Source organism: Hyla sarda, chromosome 3 (genome assembly GCF_029499605.1).
Source record: "Hyla sarda isolate aHylSar1 chromosome 3, aHylSar1.hap1, whole genome shotgun sequence".
Lineage (NCBI taxonomy): Eukaryota > Metazoa > Chordata > Amphibia > Anura > Hylidae > Hyla > Hyla sarda.
The window spans coordinates 373,729,849-373,752,188 of record NC_079191.1 but is presented as its reverse complement, the minus strand read 5'-3'; the positions used below and the strand labels follow the sequence as shown (position 1 = coordinate 373,752,188).

Here is a 22,340-nt window from a genome sequence, read left to right as displayed (position 1 = left end):
CAATCGGTCAGAATGGATCAGACCTAAACCGTGACAAACAATGGGTATGTAATTTATCCTCAAGGGAGCTGAATAGAGGAGGATTTACTATGCAAGGGATTGATGTTTGCGCCAGTGCCTAGGTTTGACAAATTTTCCTGGATAAAAGATATTAATCATTTTGCGAGAAAAGTAGCACTCCATAAATGGAATTATCAGCAAGATCAAGATGCCAGGAGCCTCTTACAGAGGGAGGAACGTTTACGCCATGACCTCAATGAACTATGGCTATAAAGTGAGGGACATCAATTGTCTTTCACTGCTCCGCTTACTGATCTTAAGCCCAGGTCCCTTATGACCCCACAATTCTCCCAGTTCCCAAATGTGGAAACATTTGTGGAACAGGTTACCCAGGACATTGAAAAAAATCAACACTGGGAGAACAATGAAATTCAGTAATCTGAGTCGGGAAGAACAGTTAGCCCTAGAGAGTCTGAGGGCTGATGACTCAATAGTCATTAAGCCCTCAGACAAGGGAGGCAATGTAGTGATCCTGGACAGGGAACAATATGTTGACATGGTCATGAGTCTGCTGTCCGATTGAGGGAAATATGAAACGCTCTCCTCTGATCCCACAAACAGATACCTTGAGGAATTTAGAAAATTGTTGGTTGAAGCAAAAGATAAATCTCTGATCTCAGAACTTGAGTTTAAGTTTATATATATATTTCTCACCTCACCATATCCATGTTTTATGCACTACCTAAGACACATAAATCCACCATTCCGATCAAGGGTCACCCCATTGTGTCCGGAAATGATTGTTTGACACAAGGGGCCAGTGTGTACCCAGATAAGGTTCTAGAACCGTTTTTCACCTCACTACCATCATACTTACTGGACATGAAAGACACCCTGATGAAGATTCACGATATCACTGTCTCAGATTCTATGGGGGAGATTTATCATTGCTTTTAGAGCATTTTATTTTTGTCTATGTTTAGGTGCAGTTCAGTCACAAGCAGCATATTTAGAGACTTTTATGCGTCTTTTGATATAGACAGTTTCACTCTTTTTGCCTACCCATAGAACTTTTTCTTTTTGATCATATAATGGTCACGTATTTATCATTTGCGACTTTTGTCAAAAGTAACTATTTTGTGCGCAAAGGTACTATTTTAGGGGCAAAGCTATACCACCTACCAGTAGGCGCGAGAATCACTTCTACCTTCAGCCTTTAACCTCTTGTGGACGACAGTGTTCCACTCCCCTTCTATACCACAACAAATTAACCCAAAGGGGTTAAAAGAACCTCTATATTGCATGCGTCACACTAATAATAATTAAACTTAACTTTTATTAGCCAAATTATATAATAAGTGAGGAATCAAAAAGTATTAAAAATACAATTCCACTGCAGTCATAGATATATAGGATTATGCCTAGGTCCTATATTGGTCATCCCATGCTAGCGGACCGCTTGGACTCAAGACTCCTAAATCAGGTTTATAGTGGAGTCTTTGGCTTAGAGATTCTGGAGAGACTGGATATTACCCAGAATGAGATGAATTAACTCTCTTTTATATAGCCACTTATATATGTGACATTTAACCAGTGTTTGACCAGGCACTGTGTATCAAAGATGTTTGACCACCGGGCATCTCGCACCTGCTGTGCACCGCAGGCGTGAGCTTATTCAGCCTGGACCTTGTTTTATTGGCTATTATTAAACATAGACTGCACTCCCCTTCTATGACACGCGCTCAGGAGCTGAGTGCGGGTCATAGCTGGGTGATTCTGGTGGCTATCTGCCACCAGGACCCATCTCTAATGCCAGACATCACAGATCACGGTGATGCCCAGCTTTAACCCCTTATACACCGCAATCAAATTTGATTATAGCATCTAAAATGCAAGTAAAAATGTCCCGTCAGCTCTGTGAAAGTAAGTAAAAACACCTAACTTGCCAAATTCAGGACCCATGAAAGTGTCTACTTCCCTCCTTCACAAGAAAAAGTCTAGAAAAAAGTGTATGTGGTAGAGCTTTTCCCACCACAGCAGAGCTGCACAAAATTCATTATCCTGCTGCACCTTCTTGATAAATAAGATGCAGGCTAGTCAAACCCACCACCCAAATAAACGTGGGAATATAGCTCTACCATAGACAATCTTTGATAAATCTGGGCCTATGATTTTGGCCAGCATTGATGTAGAAAGTTTATACAGTAACATCCGTCACGAGCTAGGCCTTAAAGCAGTCAACCACTTTTTGAGCACTAAGAGCACTTATTTTTCTGAGCACAATGGTTTTTTTAATTCACATTTGAAATTGTGTTGACAATATCATATTTAATTGAAAATATTATCACCAAACACAAGGCACCGCCATGGGTGCATTATGTGCACCAAATTATGCAAATCTGTTTTAAGGGTGGTAGGAGGACATTATTGTTTTTGGTGACACTCTGAGAACTTACACCAAGCACATTTTATTTTGGGGATGTTATATTGATGATGTCCTCATTTTGTGGGATGGTGATGGGGCACTGCTTCAGGATTTTATTTCTGCACTGAACAATAACAGAGGCATGTTATTCACTTATGAGATAGAAGGCCACACCATCAATTTCCTTGATCTACATATATATGTAGGCAGTGAGAGACATCTACAGACAACCATATATAGGAAGCCTACATCTGTCAACTTGCTACTACATTAGGAGAGTTGGCATCCAGGATCATTAAGAATGAGCATTCTGATTGGCCAGCATTTATGGGCCGGGAGGAATTGCTCAGAGGAACTAACATTTCATAGAGAGAGAGTAAGGAACATTATCGTCGCTTTAGACAGAAGGGATACCCTAGAAAACACCTCAAGGCAGCCTACCATCGGGAAAAAGAGAACGAGAGAAGGGATCTCCTCACACAGACAAGATTGGAGACATCATCACAGTAGACCATACATTGTATTGGTACTTATGATGGGCAAACTAATAAGATCATGGCCATACTATTCAAACATTGGCATCTACTGTCTGGAGATTTAGGGTTGAGAGATGTAGTGGGTAAAAAAACAAATGTGACATTTCGCCAGGGACCTAATTTACGAGACATGTTAGTACATAGCCATTTGAAGCAAGAAGAGAGACCTGTAGGTTGGCTAACTAGCAAAGTGACAGGATCATTCTGTTGCGGTCAGTGTAGTTTTTGTAGATATTTGCCAAAGACCAAAAGATTAAAAAATCCGGTGGATGAAAGGGAATATGAGATAAGGCAATTCATTAATTGTAAGACCAAAAATGTTACATATGCCGCTCGATGAAGATGACCAAAATTATGTGTGGGAAAAAAAAAAACAAGAGCTTAGACGACATGTCAGTCAACATCTCAGTAATATCAGGACTGGTACTGACACGCTCATAGCCAGGCATATTCATGCAGTCCATGGGAGTAAACCATTATTCAATTTTGGGGAATATGTCAACTGAAATTGAGCCCAAGAAAGGGCAATATTGACAGGATGCTTCTAAAGGAAGAAGCAAAGTGGATATACAGACTGAGGAGCCTCTCTCCGAGGCTTAAATGAGGGCTTCTCTTATGCAGAATTTCTGAATTCAAGACAATATGACGGGTAATAAACAAAATTTAAATATGTGAATAGCCAATTTGTGAGTTTGTCAGCAATAACCAGTTGGAATCAGCATTATATTTATTTTTATTTTTTACTTTCATTTTATTTTTCATTTATGATTTTCTGCCGTTTTCAGATCCACATCCAGAGGAATAGAAATAAAGGAGTTAGTTAAAAGGATAAGAGTACAGATAAGGTAAGAATTGGAGAAAGGGTTAGAGAGAGCTAAAAGATACCCATCTAAAAAAAAAAATGAGGGTAGAAGTTCCTATCCTTATAATCACTTATACATTGATAAATACATACTGTATAGCCAAATAAGAAAAAAAAGTCGGGGTTCCCCTCTAGATACTATTATTAAATATACCTCCATATTTAGTGTTATAGAACATTACCACCCTCATAAAAACTAGAAGTCTAGCCTGTAGGACATATGTGCTGTAATAAAATGCAGAGTTGACAAGGTGAACATTAAGCTATATTTGCAGAATGCATGGTCTATGTAATTTTGTATGATGATACCTTGCAAATAAATTAAGAACAGTGAATATATAAGAATACACACAGGCATATTTCCTGGCTGACATGCGCAGTAGGATCAGTAAATCTGCGAGAGTCTAAGTACAGATAAAAGCTTAATGTGCATGCGCGTGTAATGAATCCAATGGACATGCACATTGGATGCAGGTTATGCACAGGGGTACAAGTCTTGAAATGACAGTGATGCGTAGGCACCCGTGCGATCTAGCAATTGGACCGGGTGACACATGCGCAACACACAGTACCCCGATGTAAACATTGCGGACACCAATGATATGACGTAAGTATGATCTCACTTGGACATATGTGGAAGAGGCATATGTGTGCCAGACGGGTGGCGTCGGTTACATATGTCATGGAAACGGAGGTAAAGGTGATTGGCTATAGTTACAGCTCATGTATAAGTGTATAATTGTGTGGATATGGTAGGACCGTGACGACTATAAATATTGAGCTGGTTGGATGCTCGGGTTGAGGCCCATTTTCCCTCCTGATGATGTCACAGTTGTGACGAAACATGTAGAGGGGGCATTACTGCTGTTTTAACTGCGAAGCCCCTTGTGTATATAAGACAGTGGTGCTGCAGACCACTGATGACAGTACACTAATTTAACAGTATTATACTGTCTGTGAACATATAATGAAATACAGAACACATTGAGGCCCGTGATTATAATAATTGTCACACTCCCCTGTTATATATTATTTTGAACACAATTAAAGTTAAGTTTTAGGGGTGGGAATTAAATAAGGGTACTAGTGACCCTGGTGTTTACCGGGATTATAGGAATTATAACATTTATATGATGCACTTACTTGTCAACGGTGCCCATTTAAAATAAATAAGTAACCAAGCCACAAAGAGAGCATGGTTCTACAAAGAGTAAATGAGAGCTCATTGTAATAAGGATGCTACCTGTAGCTTGGGCAGTATCAAGAATATGACAGGTTCCTTTTAAGGGTGTATTCACGCGTACAGTATCCTGCATTTGATGTGCAGGATTTGAAGCTGCAGATTTAAAGCTGTGTTCAGTCATTTAGGGTACGTTCACACTACGGAATTCCCACAGAATTCCTCGAGCGGCGGACAAATCCGCAGCTGAAATTGTTCAGTGCAAAGAAAGAACATGTTCATTCTTTGCGCGGATTCCGCGAGCACTGCATAGCCATCAATGGTGACGGCTCAGTGCCCTACGGCCCTAGTGCCGAAGCATCCACGGCGGTGTCTGCCAGGCGGAATCTCCGCTCGCGGAATTCCGCAAGCGGAGATTCTGCAGTGTGAACGCACCCTTACACTGAAATCTGCAACATAAAATATGTGCAGAATACTGTATGTGTGAATACACTCTTAAAGGAAACATGTTATATACATGATGCTGCCCGATCCTAAAGCTGTAATTGTGTTCAGATCCCACAAAAAATACTGTGATGTCTACATAGATGATTTGACCGATATTAATTTTTGAAGAAAAATTGAACTGACAGGACCAAGAGTGTGGTGGGTACCATGAAAAATGAAAATTATTCCCTCTTTCTTTGAAAAACAGTGCCACACTTCTCCACAGGTTGTGTGTGGTATTGCACTCTAGCCCTATTAACCTTAATGGAGTTGAGTTGTTCCTTAATGTCTCACTCAACTTTGAAGTCTTAGAAACTGATTTGTAATGTATGACATGCCAGAGATCTCTCCAGCTGTTTCAGTGTGATTGATCTAAGTCATGAGTGTGTCGACTAGGATCAAAGGGTAAGGGGTATCTCCTTGAGGAGCGCACCATAACGGTGTGAGGAGATTTATAGGCCATTAGCACTCCACTGGGAACTCTGGGAAGTAAGGATATGCAAAACAGCTCAATCATGCCACCTTTTTAGATAGCATCCCCGTAATGTCAGTGTTTCACTCCAACTGGGGAGTCTTAGAAACTGACTGGGAATGTAAGTGAAGCCAGAAATCTCTCCAGAAGCTGTTTTGCATATCTTTTTTTCATAGAATTCCCAGTGGAGTGCTAATGGCCTATAAATCTCCACACACCATATCCCTACTGGTCTAACCATTAGGTTTGGTTAGGGTAAGGTATGCCGTTCTACATATATATGTGTGTGTGTGTGTGTGTGTATGTGTGTATATATATATATATATATATATACACACACACAAAAAAAAATAATGGCCTAAACAAATGGCCCCTGTTTATGTTCCATATATATAAATGTTACAGACCGAGTTTCAATAGAAAGTATTCCAAATGAACTGTAATGGACTGATATCTATTGAATTGCATTAAACTATACAGTGCAATGCAATCTAATATGATAAAGTTATTGCATATTGTAGCGGTAAATTAAAAAAAATATCCACAATTCTAAGCTATCAGGCTCCATCTAAAGAACAAATCCATATAATTACACAGGCCAGCACATATAAAGAATCCCACTGTTTTCTGTTCATTGCTGTTTGGCAAACATAAGAATTCTGTATCTTCAGGCAAAGTTTTTGCAAACTTTGTTAATTGTGAGTATTTTTAGTTGTGTGGGATGAGCAAGTATGTGAGGGTCACAGAATGCATTATGGGAAGACTAATACATCCATAGCAACAAGAAACTGTATTATAGCAAATTATGAATGCACTGAACATTGTGTTCTGTTATGACATTAGATTTCTCTAAAGTACATTAACACCATAAATTGGAATACTTGTTAGAATATGTGCCATTGTTTCGCCGCCAAGGTACGGTATGGAACAAGTCAAATACCTTATACTGCTCTTGAATTATTTTGTAAGAGAAAATGTCTTATGTAAGCAGGAGCGCTTGGTAAGTATTATCCCTTTCGAGTCTAATTGAGTTTGGTATTAAAAACTTAGGAGAAACTACTGACAAAGGTGTGTCGCAAAATCTTTAAGGTGTACCTGTCATTTGCTGAAACTTTTTATGTAATGTAGATAATAACATTATATGTTAGACAAAATAAAGGATGTATGGGCAGGAAAGCAGGGCTCTGTGCAGGCTCCTGCTTGTCCTCAGTGTACAGAGACCTGCTTGTCCTCAGTGTACAGAGCCTTGCTTGTCCTCAGTGTACAGAGCCCTGCTTGTGTTCCGTGTACGGAGACCTGCTTGTGTTCCATGTGCGGAGCTCTTCTTGTCCTCATTGTACAGAGCCCTGCTTATCCTCAGTGTACAGAGTCCTGCTTGTCCTCAGTGTACAGAGCCCTGCTTGTCCTCAGTGTACACAGCCCTGCTTGTCCTCAGTGTACAGAGCCCTGCTTGTCCTCAGTGTACGGAGACCTGCTTGTCCTCAGTGTACAGAGCCCTGCTTGTCCTCAGTGTACGGAGCCCTGCTTGTCCTCAGTGTACAGAGCCCAGATTGTTCCAGTGTACAGAGCCCTGCTTGTCCTCAGTGTACAGAGCCCTGCTTGTCCTCAGTGCACAGAGCCCTGCTTGTTCTCAGTGTACAGAGCCCTGCTTGTCCTCAGTGTACAGAGCCCTGCTTGTCCTCAGTGTACAGAGCCCTGCTTGTCCTCAGTGTACAGAGCCCAGATTATTCCAGTGTACAGAGGTGTACAGAGCCCTGCTTGTCCTCAGTGTACAGAGCCCTGCTTGTCCTCAGTGTACAGAGCCCTGCTTGTTCCAGTGTACAGAGCCCTGCTTGTCCTCACTGCACAGAGCCCTGCTTGTCCTCAGTGTACAGAGCCCTGCTTGTCTTCAGTGTACAGAGCCCTGCTTGTCCTCAGTGTACAGAGCCCTGCTTGTCCTCAGTGTACAGAGCCCTGCTTGTCCGCCCACACTTCCTGTATTTTGTCTCTACACAGAGACACACAGGTGATAGCTGCTGGACAAGACAGCATTTTTTTCACCCCAAAATATACACATATTTACCCAACATATATTACTAATATCTTAATTATATGAAAGATTTTCATATAATATGTGAAAGTTTTTGCAAATGACAGGTACAATTTAACAAATCCTTGGTTCAAAGTAAAGTGAAGTTATTTAGCGCATTTTTGGAAAATGTTTGGCCACTTAACATGGAGTTCTTTCCGTCCCAACTGTATTGGCTGTGCTTTTCATATACCTGTATACAAATAATTGTAGATTGTAAAATATGCATTTTAAAGGGAAATAGAAACTCTATAAGCATACAGTTGCATACAGCGGGTGAAATAAGTATTGAACACATCACTATTTGCCATGTTATCCATATTCACAATGGCTGACATTTATCATTGTCTTTAGACTTTTTTTTTGTCTAAAAAAGGGGCAAAAAAGGAGCAAGCAGGGTTTTTTTGCGCCTTTTTGTTTACACATTTCTGCTGATTTTGAGTTGCAATCCACAGATTTTGGCAATACACATGATGTGGAAGGGTTTTATCAACTGCGCCTTTTTGTGAAAAGGAGCAAAAAAGGCGCAAAGCCACTGAAAAGTCTCTAAAACTTCACCAGCCCAGACTTAGCTTAGCTTTTTGGTGTATGTAAAGAGGGAAATTTCAGAAAATGTGACCTGCACAAAATTTATCAAATGCTCTTTGACCATTTAATAAATTTGGTGCTCCTACACATCACCAGCACACAAAAAAAAAGGTGTAGAAAAATGCTTCACTTACACTTCAATGATAAATGTGGGCCAATATATGTAATAATGTGAACAGGTCAATTATGATATTGCAGTTAAAAAAAAAAACTATCTACAGGATAGAGGATGAATATATGATTACTGAGATCCAACTATTGGAACCCCCACCAAATAAGAGAAAAGTCTCTGAATACTCCTTGTAAATGGTAAAGTTGTGTGATGGCCATAGTGAAGGCCATGCAAGCTCACTGACGCTCCTTTCACAAAGGGCACCCAGGACCTCCCTTCTCTTATCATACCCATGAGACCCCCATTGATCATACATTAATGACATACCTTGGGGATAGGTAATAAATGTTGTTAGTGGGCTAACCCCTAAATCTAACAGAACTGCAATACCTCACAAACCTAAGGACATGTGTCACTCTGTGTAGTATAACAAAAACCTATGGAGACCACTGCTGTAGATGGTCGGCCAAACTAAGAAGTAATGACCACGCCCCCTAGTGATGTCACACCACGCCCCCTTCATTCATGTCTATAGGAGGGGGCGTCACTAGGACGTCACGTCCCTGTCTCAGAGGCAGCGCCTGGCACAGAATACCATGGACTGCACCAAGATTGTGGGTGTCCCCAGCGGTGGGACCCCTGCGATCATGCATCTTATCCCCTATCCTTTGGATAGGGGATAAGATGTATAAAGACGGAATACCCCTTTAACTAAAGTGTATGGTTTCTGAGTAGATTTATGATAGATAGATAGATATGATATAGATAAGATAGATATGAGATAAATAGACTGATAGTTAGAAAATTAAATATTTACATAAATACATGATAGCTAGATATACAGATGGAAGAATAGATGGATGGATAGATAGATAAATATTTTTGTATACTTTACCTCTTAGCAAAGGCATAAATAAACAAAAAGTAAATGAAGCCACTTACCCTGTGTGTATATCTTAATGTTCAGTAATAGACAATATAATTCATCCTTATGTTTCTCCAGACACATTTCCTGTCTATTGTCTTATATTAGATTTTTATTCCATTATTCTATTATTTTTTCTTTTGCAACCTCTATTGCTTTGCCACTACCTAACGTATTAAAGTCATTATCCGGCTGAAATGTAGCCGCCGTAATTAAAACAGAAAAACCTAATGTCCATCTGCATTAGATCACTACCCACATATTTATCACTGAGCAGAACACGGATATTCCATATAAATGCATAAACTCAGATATCGTACCCTTTTAAGGCACTGCACCACTTCCTGGATATAGGTTCTGATCATTTCTGTCTTCTCCCTATGGAAAAAAACAAAAACATAAACAGCATTGTAGAGATTAGGTTTTACTGCCCGTTATTACTGTAGAGTGGAAATTGTAAGAAAAGACTAGTCTTTATCTCAAAATGTTCTGTATGTTGTAATACTTAGAAATTATGTATCTATTTTTTTTTTTTATACATAAATGTATAGATAATGGGAGAGATTTATCATTCAGCCTGGAACCCTAATTATCTGTTTTTTCCCATAGCAACCAATCACAGCTCAGGGTTCATATCTTAACGAGCTCTTGTAAAGTGGAAGTGTGAAGAGCTGGGATTGGTTGCTATGGTAAAAAACAGACAATTAGGGTTTCAGACTGATTAATAAATATGGGTCAATGTAGTAATAATCTGAGAAAAAAAATGTCTACAAGTTCATGGGGTGGGTTCAGAGGAATCCACAGTTATGTTTCAATCTCTTTGAATTCTGCACACATTTTTTGCTACATGTAGATGGAGGAAATTCCTTGCATTAGTTAATTATGAACAATGTTTTTTCCTCTGGAGTTTTAGTTTTAGCTCTATTAAACTATTGGTCCTTTTTAAGCCTTTTAACCACTTAACCACCTTTTAACCACTTTCATTTTTTTCTCCTTAACTTTTAAAAATCATAACCCTTTCAATTTTGCACCTACAGACTAGTGTTGAGCGGCATAGGCCATATTCGAATTCGCGAATTTTCGTGAATATATGGACGAATATTCGTCATATATTCGCGAATATTCGCATACTCTCGTTTTATTTTCGCATATGCGAAACTTCGTGTATGCGAAAATATTGGCCCATACAAAATTAACACGCGCGAAAATTCGCATATGCGTAAATTAACATATGCTAATTTTCGCATATGCGAATTTTTGCACGCCAGTCTCACACAGTAGTATTACAGCCTTCTTTACACCACACAAGCTGGAAGCAGAGAGGGGTGATCACTGTGATGTGTACTGTGAAGAAAAAAAAAAACGAATATTCGTAATTACGAATATATAGCGCTATATTCGCGAAATTCGCGAATTCACGAATATGCGATATTCGCGAATAATATTCGAATTGCGAATATTCGCGAGCAACACTACTACAGACCCATATGATGGCTTGATTTTTGCTCCAGCAATTTTACTTTGTAATGACATGAGCCATTTTACCAAAAAATTCCACGGCAAAACCCCCCAAAAAATATTTATGGGACAATTTTTTTTTTAAATGCCATTTTGTAACTTTTGGGGGCTTCCATTTCTACGCAGTGCATTTTTCGGTAAAAATGACACATTACCTTTATCCTGTAGTTCCATATGGTTAAAATGATTCCCTACTTATATAGGTTTGATTTTGTGTAACTTCTGGAAAAAATTATAACTACAAGCACAAAATTTTATACATTTAAAAATGTCCTCTTCTGACCCCCTATAACTTTTTTATTTCTTTGCATACAGGGATGTATGAGGGCTGATTTTTTGCTCCATGATCTGAAGTTTTTATCGGTACAAATTTCGTTTTGATTGGACTTTTTGATAGCTTTTTACTCATTTTTTTTATGGTATAAAAAGTGACCAGAAATATGCTGTTTTGGACTTTGGAATTTGTTCTACCTGTACGCTTTTGTCCTACATCAGCAGCTATTGAAAAAGAGACTAAGGAAGTCTCGAAACGCGTCTAGCCAGGTTACTCAGTACACCACCATATCAGGAGCATATAACCGCTTATATCCATCAAGAAGCACAAATGAATTTCCATATAAATCGGAGAGTGATCATTATCTGTAAATGTCATCATCTACTTCCAGCGACAGACCTCCACCACCTGACCTCTCCCTCCATAGGCCCACCGTGATCTTACCCCTGCCAGCCGGACAGAGAGGAGGAGACCGGCTTGAGCTTACGACAGGTAAGTGTGAGAGCTACGTGGGATCTCCATCGGGTGAGCAGCGCACACTTATTACACTAACTGTATGCATAGCGTAACTTATTTCAGACTTGTGAAGATCAGTGCATCGGGTGAACAGCGTGAGCAGCGCACACCTAATAACTGTATGTACGGCATAACTCTTCTTCCGTATGCATATTAGCGCATCGGGTGAGCAGCGCACACCCATCACACTAAATATATGCATAAACTTTCTCTCCATACTCCACAGCATTTCTGCTTTTCATATGTGGTGTCTGGGGTGTTGCAATGATATTACAGGGTCTGGTGGTATTAACCCTTACTTGTCGTGACGCCAGGGTGTGATTTGCTTGGTATAGAAGGCCCTGCCGCCAACCGGCCCAAAAACGTCAGGGAATAAATGGAATTTCCACAGCAGGATTTATGAGATAATTGGAACTTTTACTCAACCTCTTGAGCAAACAGTCTTTACAAATATACAGTTTCTCTTGAGGTAACCGGGATGCAGGTTCCTCACAGGCTTTGCTGGGACTAATAGTCTTTAGCTTTAAGCAGGCCACTATGCTACTAATTATAAGATTTGAGTGGAATAGTAGTCACACAGGATTTGTAGGTTGAGCTTTATAACTCACAGTTTTAGTGACTGCTGGTTCTTTAGGCTTTGGCCTAGTTGAGATGAATGAAGATATGCTGATTGTGCTTGCTTTGGATCCGGGAGATAAGAGCGCAGGAACAAGAGCGAATTTAGTGACTGCAGCCCCTTATATACTAAGGAGGCTGGACTACAGGGTACATCACGTGACATCATCACATGACCTCGGAAGGTCCAAAATATCTATACAATATACTATAATATATATAATATATCCTGGGTATGTCCTATACATTTGTACACTATACAGAAATACATTTTTTTGAGGTGACCGAGGGGCAAACCCTGCAGGAGAGCCCTGTAGAATGGAGGGACTCTTGCTGAGGGGACTTTAGACAGGGACAGGACCAGGTCCTGTACCGGAACACCACACATACAATGCCATATGACTTTTCTTATTTACAGGCTAAGTGTATCTTAGTGTGCACACACCTTATTAAGCAACCTCAAAGCCATCTTCCATTTTTGAAGACACCAGGACTTATTTTGTGTCAGCAAATTGTTTACCCAGAAGGAGCTATATGTTATAAGTTATAATTGTATAATTGTCATCCTGAATGTTGGCACAACAAAAGGGGTTTATAAACGACATTTTTACATATTTTACCTGTATATTTAAATATGCTAACCACCAGTAGCCACATATAACAGCAAAACAAATCAGCCTGAGTCATGTGAAAGCCGCTGTCGTTGGGGAGGACTGGAGGGAGAAACATCCTATAAAAACTTCATAAGGCTGTATATGCATTTAATTTTTCCCATTGGGAAGTACCTGCCCACAACCTTAAGGTGTGCCCTGAATTGCCATTTACCTAAGAAAAACCTTTTTACACTGTTTATGGCACTGCCCACAGGTCACTATGTTTTAGGGTGAAGTGCGTAATCTAATCCATAGAACCTGGAGCAAAGGTATAGAAGGAGATTTATCAAGGGATTTAGAGGGTGTTTTTTGCTTACAAAAGGCACACATGCGCGTAAGCAACTTTTTTTTGCGACTTTTGTGGGTAAGCAAAAAAATACCAATCAGCCCTACCTAAGCAATTTTCAGTTTTCACTTTGCAGTGGTTGGGAATTTGTCAAGTGCGAAAGTCGCACGTAAGCAAAATTAAGTCGTAAACCTCCTTCAAAAAGTCACAAGTGTAAGCCAGGCAATACCTGGCTTACAAACTTGCTTTTGACAGCATTTAAAAAAAGTTGCACAAAAAATTGTACGTGCGACTTTTTGCGGAGCTCAGCTCCCCAGCACCCACTCACAGCTACCATCCATCTGCAAGCTGTTGGGACTACAACTCCCAGCATGTCCTCACTGTAAGGGCATGTGGGAGTTGTAGTCCTGCAGTAGCTAGCGGTGGTAGATGTGGGCAGGTGGCCGGGAAGCGGAGCTTTACAAAATTTAGCACGAAAAGTCGCAAGTGCGACTTTTCGTGCAACTTGTTGTAAAGCTCAGCTCTTCGGCCACCCACCTGCTAGCTACTGCAGGACTACAACTCCCAGCACGCCCTTACAGTGAGGACATGCTGGGAGTTGTAGTTCCAACAGCTTGCGGGGGGGCTGGGGAGCGGAGCCGCCCGACAGGAATATGCAGCACTGTAATTTCATATTTCCCGGGCAGACCTGTGATTGGTGCAGACCTCCTGGCCAATCACAGCTGCCAGAGGGAAACATGAAGTTACAGTGCTGTAACTTAATTTTCCCCGCTGGAAGCCAGGGAGCGGAGCACAAGCCACCCTCTTCCCTGGCTTCCTTGTCATTCACTCATTGTAAGGGCATACAGGGAGTTGTAGTCCTGCGGCGTGGGCGGGAGATGTGCAGGTGGGGACAAGCTTGTAACCTGCCTGCACTCTTCCGCCCACCAGCGCTGCACCACTACAACTGCCAGGATGTCCTTACTGTAATGGCATGCTGGGAGTTGTATTGTATTAGTGTGGCGGGTAGACGGAAGATGTGCGGGCGTGTGACAAGCTTGTCACCTGCCCGCGCATCTTCCGCCCACGCTGCACCACTACAACTCCATGCATGTCCTTAATGTAATGGCATGCTGGAAGCTGTAGTTATGCGGCAGGGCAAGTGATAAGCACATCTCCTGCCCACGCCGCACGACTACAACGTCCAGCATGTCCTTAATGCGTGGGCTACAGGAGATGTGCGTGTGGGTGACAAGCTTCCCTGACTTGCTTGTTACCCACCTGCACATCTCCCAACAGCCCGCCGTCACATGACTATGACTCCCAGCTTGCCCTTACAGTGAGGACATGCTGGAAGTTGTAGTTGTGCGGCGGGCGGGTGGCAATAAATGTACTAACCTATTTTCCGTGTTCTTTTCTTCTCATTTCAGATCCATGTTTCCTGTGGACTACTTCCGATTTGGTGGACTACTATGATGACCAGCATTTTTTTTGTTTAATGTTAATAAAATGGTTAACGAGGGCTTGTTGGAAAGTGTATATATTTTTTAAAATAAAAGTTGTTTTAAACGTGTTGTATTTTTTTATTTACTTTCCAGGCTTAGTAGTGGAAGCTGTCTTATAGAAGGAATCCATTACTAAGCCGGGGCTTAGCGTTAGCCCCAAAAACGGCTAGTGCTAACCCCCAAATGTTACGCCGGTACCCACCGCCACAGGGGAGCTGGGAAGAGCCGGTACCAACAGGCCCGGAGCGTCAAAAATGGCGCTCCTGGGCCTAGGCGGTAACAGGCTGGCGTTATTTAGGATGGGAGGGCCAGTAACAATATGGTCCTCACCCACCCTGGTAATATCAGACTGTTGCTGCTTGGTTGGTATCTGGCTGAGAATGAAAAAAGGGAAAGCCTATGAGCTTTTTTTTTTTATATTTAGTTATTCATGAAAAAAAACGTGGGGGGGTTAAACATATTTCCATTCTCAGCCAGATACCAACCAAGCAACAACAGCCTGATGTTACCAGGGTGGGCGAGGACCATTGTTACTGGCCCTTCCCAGCCTAAATAACGCCAGCCTGTTACCGCCTAGGCCCAGTAGCGCCATTTTTGATGCTCTGGGCCTGTTGGTTCTGGCTCTTCCCAGCACCCCTGCGGCGGTGGGTACCAGGGTAATAATTGGGGGTTAGCACTAGCTGTTTTTGTGGCGAATGCTAAGCCCCGGCTTAATAATGGATTCAGTGTAAAAGACAGCTTCCACTACTAAGCCTATAAAGTAGATTAAAAAAACAACACAACACGTTTATAAAAATTTGTATTTTAATAAACACTCCCCCACAAGCCCTCAGTAACCATTTTATTACTATTAAAAAAAATAAAAAAAAGCACTGGTCATAGTAGTCCACCAAATCTGAAGCAGTTCACAGGATACGTGGAACTAAAATGAGAAAAAAAAATGGGTTAGTACATTTAGGGTGAAAAAAGTGGTAAAAAATTTAATAAACGCACATACACACACATATATATATATATTGCAATTTTTTTTCACAGCTGCGACTTGAGGTGGGGTTACAAAATGTTGTTCTGAAGTCATTTATTGGTTTTTGCTTATGTGTGCAAAAAAAATGGTATTCAAAGGTGACTTATTGGTTTTTGCTTATGTGAGCTAAATGTATCAACCTCCTGTGATAGTATAATAAGTATGTCACACATAAGCAAAACCAAAGCAAGAAAAAAATGACTACAGAACTCGCTTACCAAAGCAACAATGATAAATGTCCTTCCAGTAGATCTTTTGCCCTTAAGCAATATTTTTTTCTTATATTTCCTGCCCCTGTGCCTCGTCCTTCACGGCTGCGAGTAAAGATATTCATCTAGTTTTACAGATAGGGATGAAATGTCTATTAAGGCATGGGTTGGAGGACACTGTTCCGGCCTTGTCGAAAGTGGTCTCTACCATGCACACAGTGCTCCACTTTGATTTTACTGTCACCCTCAAAGATCCTGATAAACATGCTTAGGCCGCCTTCCTCAAGTGCCGAGCTTTTATTGTGCACAATATGTTCGATGCTGCTGGCAACATCTCATGAGGAAATATGAGATGACAAAGTGGTATGCGATGGAGGGGTTGAAGGGATCCTTGGGGATGCTGGAAGTCAACAGGAAGCAGAGGGACGAGGGGGGTGGAGATGATATCTGCCAGGGTCTATAAGTGGATTTTGTGGGCACCTCTTTTCCAAACAGGGTTTTGGGATATACGAGCTGGGTTACACCGACCTTCCGTCCTCAGTATATGTGATCTTTTATTCTACCAAGTCTCAATTTTTTATAGTTTTTTTACTTCTGATGTACTATCTGTCCTCGAGGTCATTACAAAGTCGCAGGCGAGGGTCTGAGATGATCAATGATTTTAGTGTATTGGCCACTGGATACTGCAGACATAGAGCACACAGTTCTTTTGTTTTAGATCATATCATATGTTCTTATGTTTGGGTTATTATAATTCCACTGTTAATTGTAGACTGATACCTTTTGTGATTATTGTACGATGTGGGAGACAAGGATGTGTACATTTATACGTAATGATGTGTTCCATATCATTGCTGTGTCTTATATTTGAAAACCAATATAAATTGTTATTATAATAAAAAGGCTTAAAAACAAACCAAATAGCCTAAAAAAAAGGTGGAAAAAGGAGTGTGTACATATCCTTTAATTAACTTTTGGTGAAAGGCTTCACATATCTAACCATGCCCATATCCAAATAAGCCACAATCCATTTACTGCTAAGCTAAATTTCCTTGTTGGATGAAGCACAAAATGTGTATAAAACACAAAATAAAGGTGGTGAAAGCAAATGCACTAGTTTTTTTTTGTATATGTATTTCCAAAGTAAATCTGCCCTACACAGTGTATTATTGGTTGACTCAGCTAAAATATCTGCAGGTAGAACAATCCTGAATTTTTGTTTTCCTGGCTAGGATTGATGAGTACAGAGCCCTATACTTACTCCTCCATTTGATTCTTATCTTTTGACTTGGTTTCTGTGACTTTCTCTTGCCGTTTTTTGTCCATCTTCTTTTTTAACTCCTTCTTTTCCCTGCAGGAATATAATATAGAACATATAAAAAACAACAACAATCTACAATTATTTTATATAGCACTAGCAGAGTACCCAGCATTGCCCAGTCTTCCTACCTAAACCTCGTGGGAGAGAAAAAGCACCGATAATGCTCTCAACCTCATATCCTGACCTCATATCCCATCCTGATATCCCAACCTCATGTCCCATCCTTATGTCCCTCCTCATATGCCATTCCCAAATTCGGACCTCATATCCCGACCGTATATCCTAACCTCATGTCCTGTCCTTCAGTCCTGCCCTCATATCTCATATCCCATTCCCTGCACTTTTCTCTACACCTATCTGCCAGAATATCAGCAGGATGTTTAAAAGTCCTAGGCAATCTCTATAGCCTGAGATTAACGTGATCAGGAGATGTACCGGTACTACAGTACCATAGACTTGCACGGGACATCAGAGAAAACCTCCTCCCTCACAAATGGAGGTAGGTTAGGGTTAATTTAATTCTACAATATTTTAGTTGACATATACTGTTAGTAACATGTGTACCAAGTTTCATCGAAATATCTCCAGCCAATTAGAAGTTATGCTGGAACATACATACATACATATATGCATACATACATACATACACACACATATATTGTTTTAAAAGTATAGAATAAGTAAATCGTAAAATTTTTATACTTTTCACATGTTTCCTTGAGCTTTTTCAGCTGGTTGTTTTGGCACTCCTCCGCCACATCCGTCAGCTTTTGGATTAACTGCAACAGAAAAGCATTTAAGTCAATAAGGAAGGACAATGAGGAACATTGGAGAATTAGCCTTTACCAGTGATGTCCCTGGCCTTAGGGTATTACATTATACCCTGCCGAGTTTCAGCAAGTAAAAATTATAAAAACATGCAAATTTTTGTTAATTATCAATTCCTCATGGATTACAAAATCTCTACAGTTCAATAGGAACCTTAATTTCTTAAATCTATTGGATAATATATGTCCTGGATGCACACAGGTTCACAGATTGCTACAAGACACAGACCTATTGTTTTTATACAGTAATATATATATATATATATATATATATATATATATATATATATAAAAACACAAAGGGAGCCAGCACTGGATGACCACTGGGGATGTGCCCGTAATCCACCCGAACGCCAAAGACGGGCACACTTCACACTCTCTCCAAAGGAAACAGCAGCAATCGCCAGGTCCAGTGTAGTAGCAAACTGATATTTATTGCATCAATAACAGCAACGTTTCGGCTAAAAGTGAGAAAGGCTTGAGAAAGGCTCACTTTTAGCTGAAACGTTGCTGTTATTGATGCAATAAATATCAGTTTGCTACTACACTGGACCTGGCGATTGCTGCTGTTTCCTTTGGAGAGAGTATATATATATATATATATATATATATATATATATATATATATAATAGTTATATATTTATAAATAGATAGATAGATATGAGATAGATAGATTTGATATAGATAGATATTATATAGATAGATACAGTGGGGATCAAAAGTTAAGAACCTCTGTCCAACTGTTAAGCATGGGTGTGGATCAGTCATGCTTTGGGGTTGTATTGCAGCCATTGGCACTGGGAACCTCTCACAAGAAGAAGAAATGGATTCAATAAAATTTCAGCAGATTTTGGATGCTAACTTGATGCCATCTGTGAAAAAGCTGAAGTGAAAGAGAGGATGGCTTCTACAAATGGATAATGATCCTAAACACACCTCAAAATCCAAGGATGATTACATCAAGAGGTGTAAACTGAAGGTTTTGCCATGGCCTTCACAATCTCCTGACCTCAACATAATTGAAAATCTATGGATAGACCTTAAAAGAGCAGTGCGTGACAGACAGCCCAGAAATCTCAAAGAACTGGAAGACTTTTGTAAGGAAGAATGGGCAAAGATACCTCAAACAAGAATTGAAAGACTCTTGGCTGGCTACAAAAAGCGTTTACAAGCTGTGATACTTGCCAAAGGGGGCAGTGCATGCTATAAATTCTGCAGGGTGCCCAAACTTTTGCAGATGCCATTTTTTTTGTTTCCTGTTATTTTGAAAGTGTAAATGATGGAAATAAAATCTAACTTTTGTTGACATATTATAAGAATGTCTAATCTGTAATTTGATGCCTTTTGGAGATTTTTCCATCTTTCCTTGGCTTCTTTATGCACATTAATACAAATTTTTAACTGGGGTGCCCAAACTTTTGATCCCCACTGTAGATTTGATATAGATAGATAGATAGATATGATATAGATAGATAGATTTGATATACATAGATATATGGATAGATATGATATAGATAGATTTGATATATATAGATATGAGATAGATAGATACATAGATAGATATAGATAAGATAGATATGATATAGATAGACAGATATGCTACAAAGACTGATCAAAATACTGGCAACATTTCACATAAGGACACAGTTTAAGGGTTCCCCAGGATATCATCACTGCAAGATCAGACTACATAGGGTTTATTTGTTGTCTGTTACCATGGTAACATCTCATCTTATATAGGATCTGCAGGTGCAATAGAGCAGTGTTTCCCAACCAGTGTACCTCCAGCTGTTGCAAAACTACAACTCCAAGCCTGCCCAGACAGCCTCTGGCTGTTCGGGCATGCTGGGAGTTGTAGTTTTGCAACAGCTGGAGGCACCCTGTTTAGGAAATACTGTACTAGAGCAAAAAAAATAATGTATGCACTGTTGGACATATCCTTCAAGTAGATGTACCAAAAATATCATTGTTCTGCAGCACACAGCACGTTATTCTTGCACTCCAATTTTGCTGCTATCTTGGAACCCATATGAGTAAATATGCATTACAATAAGGTATAATGTGCCCGGTCTAAGGATTTGCCCTCCACTGCACTAAGGTCCCTTGAGGCTCAGGAAATGGTGCCCAGAACATTGCGTAAATTGATGACATTCCTTGAATTTTCCACCACAGCCAACGCTCCTGTTATTGTTGTGGACACGAACCACATGTGTCTCCATAGTCTATACATATGAAAATTCTAAGTTGAAATGAGGCAATAGTTAGCCCAAAGCGTAACGCCTGGAAACCGTAATTGCCATATTGTTATTTGTAAGAGAAAAAAATCTGACTAGTCTGAAACAATGAACAATTCATCAATAAAATACTTATTACGGGAACAGTTGGCTCATTCATCTGTGAAGTAGATTTAATTCTGAACAAATATTAATTTAAATAGGACCCTGGGGGATACATAATCGTACCTTCCCCAAAGTACACGGCAGAAACTCTGCCGACAATGACACCAGCCAGGAATGTAAATTGCCTTAAAATACCTAACAATTATTTGCGAGGTGTGAATGGCTTTTTTAGGTAAAATATACACGATGAATAGCATATGGAATATGAAGGTTTTATTCCTAGCCGCCTACAAGAACAGGGGATTTGCGTAACAGGATTTCTGAGTCCTACAGCATCAACTGAACTAAATAAGGCCTCATGTTTATAACAAAGCCCTGTGCGGCACCATATTGCTGTTATTCTGTGAGCCACAGTAAGTATAGTGCATTTGTTATAGGGACCTTAAGGGTAGGGTCACACGTGCCATATTTTGCTGCTGCATATTTTCCTACTCATTTAAGTCAAAGGGTAGCAAAATAAGCAGCTGATTTTGCTACCCATTGGGTAGGAATGGGTAGGAAAATACACAGCAGCAAATTTGCTGCAAAATACGGCATGTGTGACTCTACCTTTAAGGGGTACTTAAAGGGGTACCCCTAGACATCTCCTAGGATAGGACATAAGAAGTCTAATCACGGGTGTCCCGCCGCCAAGGACCCCCGTGATCTCGGCCGTCACGCCCCCTCCCATAAACTTGCATTGAGGGGGTGCGGTCGTGACATCACGAGCCTCCAGCACTGCACCCGACGCTCTAAACGAATGCCGGGTGCAGCAGGAAGATCATGGGAGTCCCAAGCGGTGGGATGCCCCACGATCAGACATCTTATACCCTATCCTTTGGATAGGGGATAACATGTCTAGTGGCAGAGTACCCCCTTAAGGCGCAACTGTCATGGAATTTTAGTGTAATAACCTGCACACAGCCTTTGTACTGTGTGCAGGTGTTGTGTACAGCAAGTATTTTACCTCATATTTGCAGGCTTTCGTGACGCTAAAAAGTGCTTTTAATCAAAGCCACTGCCGGTCGGACAGGCGTGGTGCAAGGTACGCGATGCCCCGCCGCCGCCACGCCCACTTTATATCTCAGTGCTGGGACCGCTGTGTGATTGACACACAGGTTCCAGCGCATGCGCCAGTCAACTAATGTAACGTGCGCGCTGCTGCGTGTCCTCCAGCGAGCACTCGCTCCCGCATTCTCTGCACCTAGCCCTGCGTAGGTACACTGAGGAGGACGAAGCGCTTGCTGGATGAAACGCAGTGGTGGGCGTACCTCGCACCATGCCTATCTGACCGTCAGTGGCTTTGATTAAAAGCACATTTGGCATCACGAAAGCCTGCTTTAAAGGGGCTATTCTAAGATCAAATACATACAGATGATACGTAAGAGATTGGTGGGGGCCCTGTGTGTTCACCGTGTGAATGAAGCAGCAGTCAAACAGGCATGTATCTTTTCAGCTGCAACATGCATCTTTAAAGTGTACCTGTCGTTAACAAAAACTTTTGAGATAATGTAGATAATACCATCATATGTATATTTGCAATATACATTGATTTAAAAATTTGTATATTTTTGGGTGAA

At 40.6% G+C, this 22,340-nt stretch overlaps 1 protein-coding gene across 2 annotated transcripts in view; it reads right to left on the bottom strand.

Moving 5' to 3' along the window:
• PLCB1 (phospholipase C beta 1) overlaps positions 1 to 22,340 on the bottom strand; it is a 750,135-nt gene that overhangs the window by 70,805 nt on the left and 656,990 nt on the right. For both annotated transcript variants that reach the window (XM_056567840.1, XM_056567842.1), the window contains exons 28-30: positions 18,257 to 18,333; positions 17,495 to 17,584; positions 9,975 to 10,032 (exon numbers count right to left, since the gene is read on the bottom strand). In XM_056567840.1, coding sequence (XP_056423815.1) covers positions 9,975 to 10,032; positions 17,495 to 17,584; positions 18,257 to 18,333 — 225 coding nt within the window. The remainder of the gene's footprint in view (positions 1 to 9,974; positions 10,033 to 17,494; positions 17,585 to 18,256; positions 18,334 to 22,340) is intronic.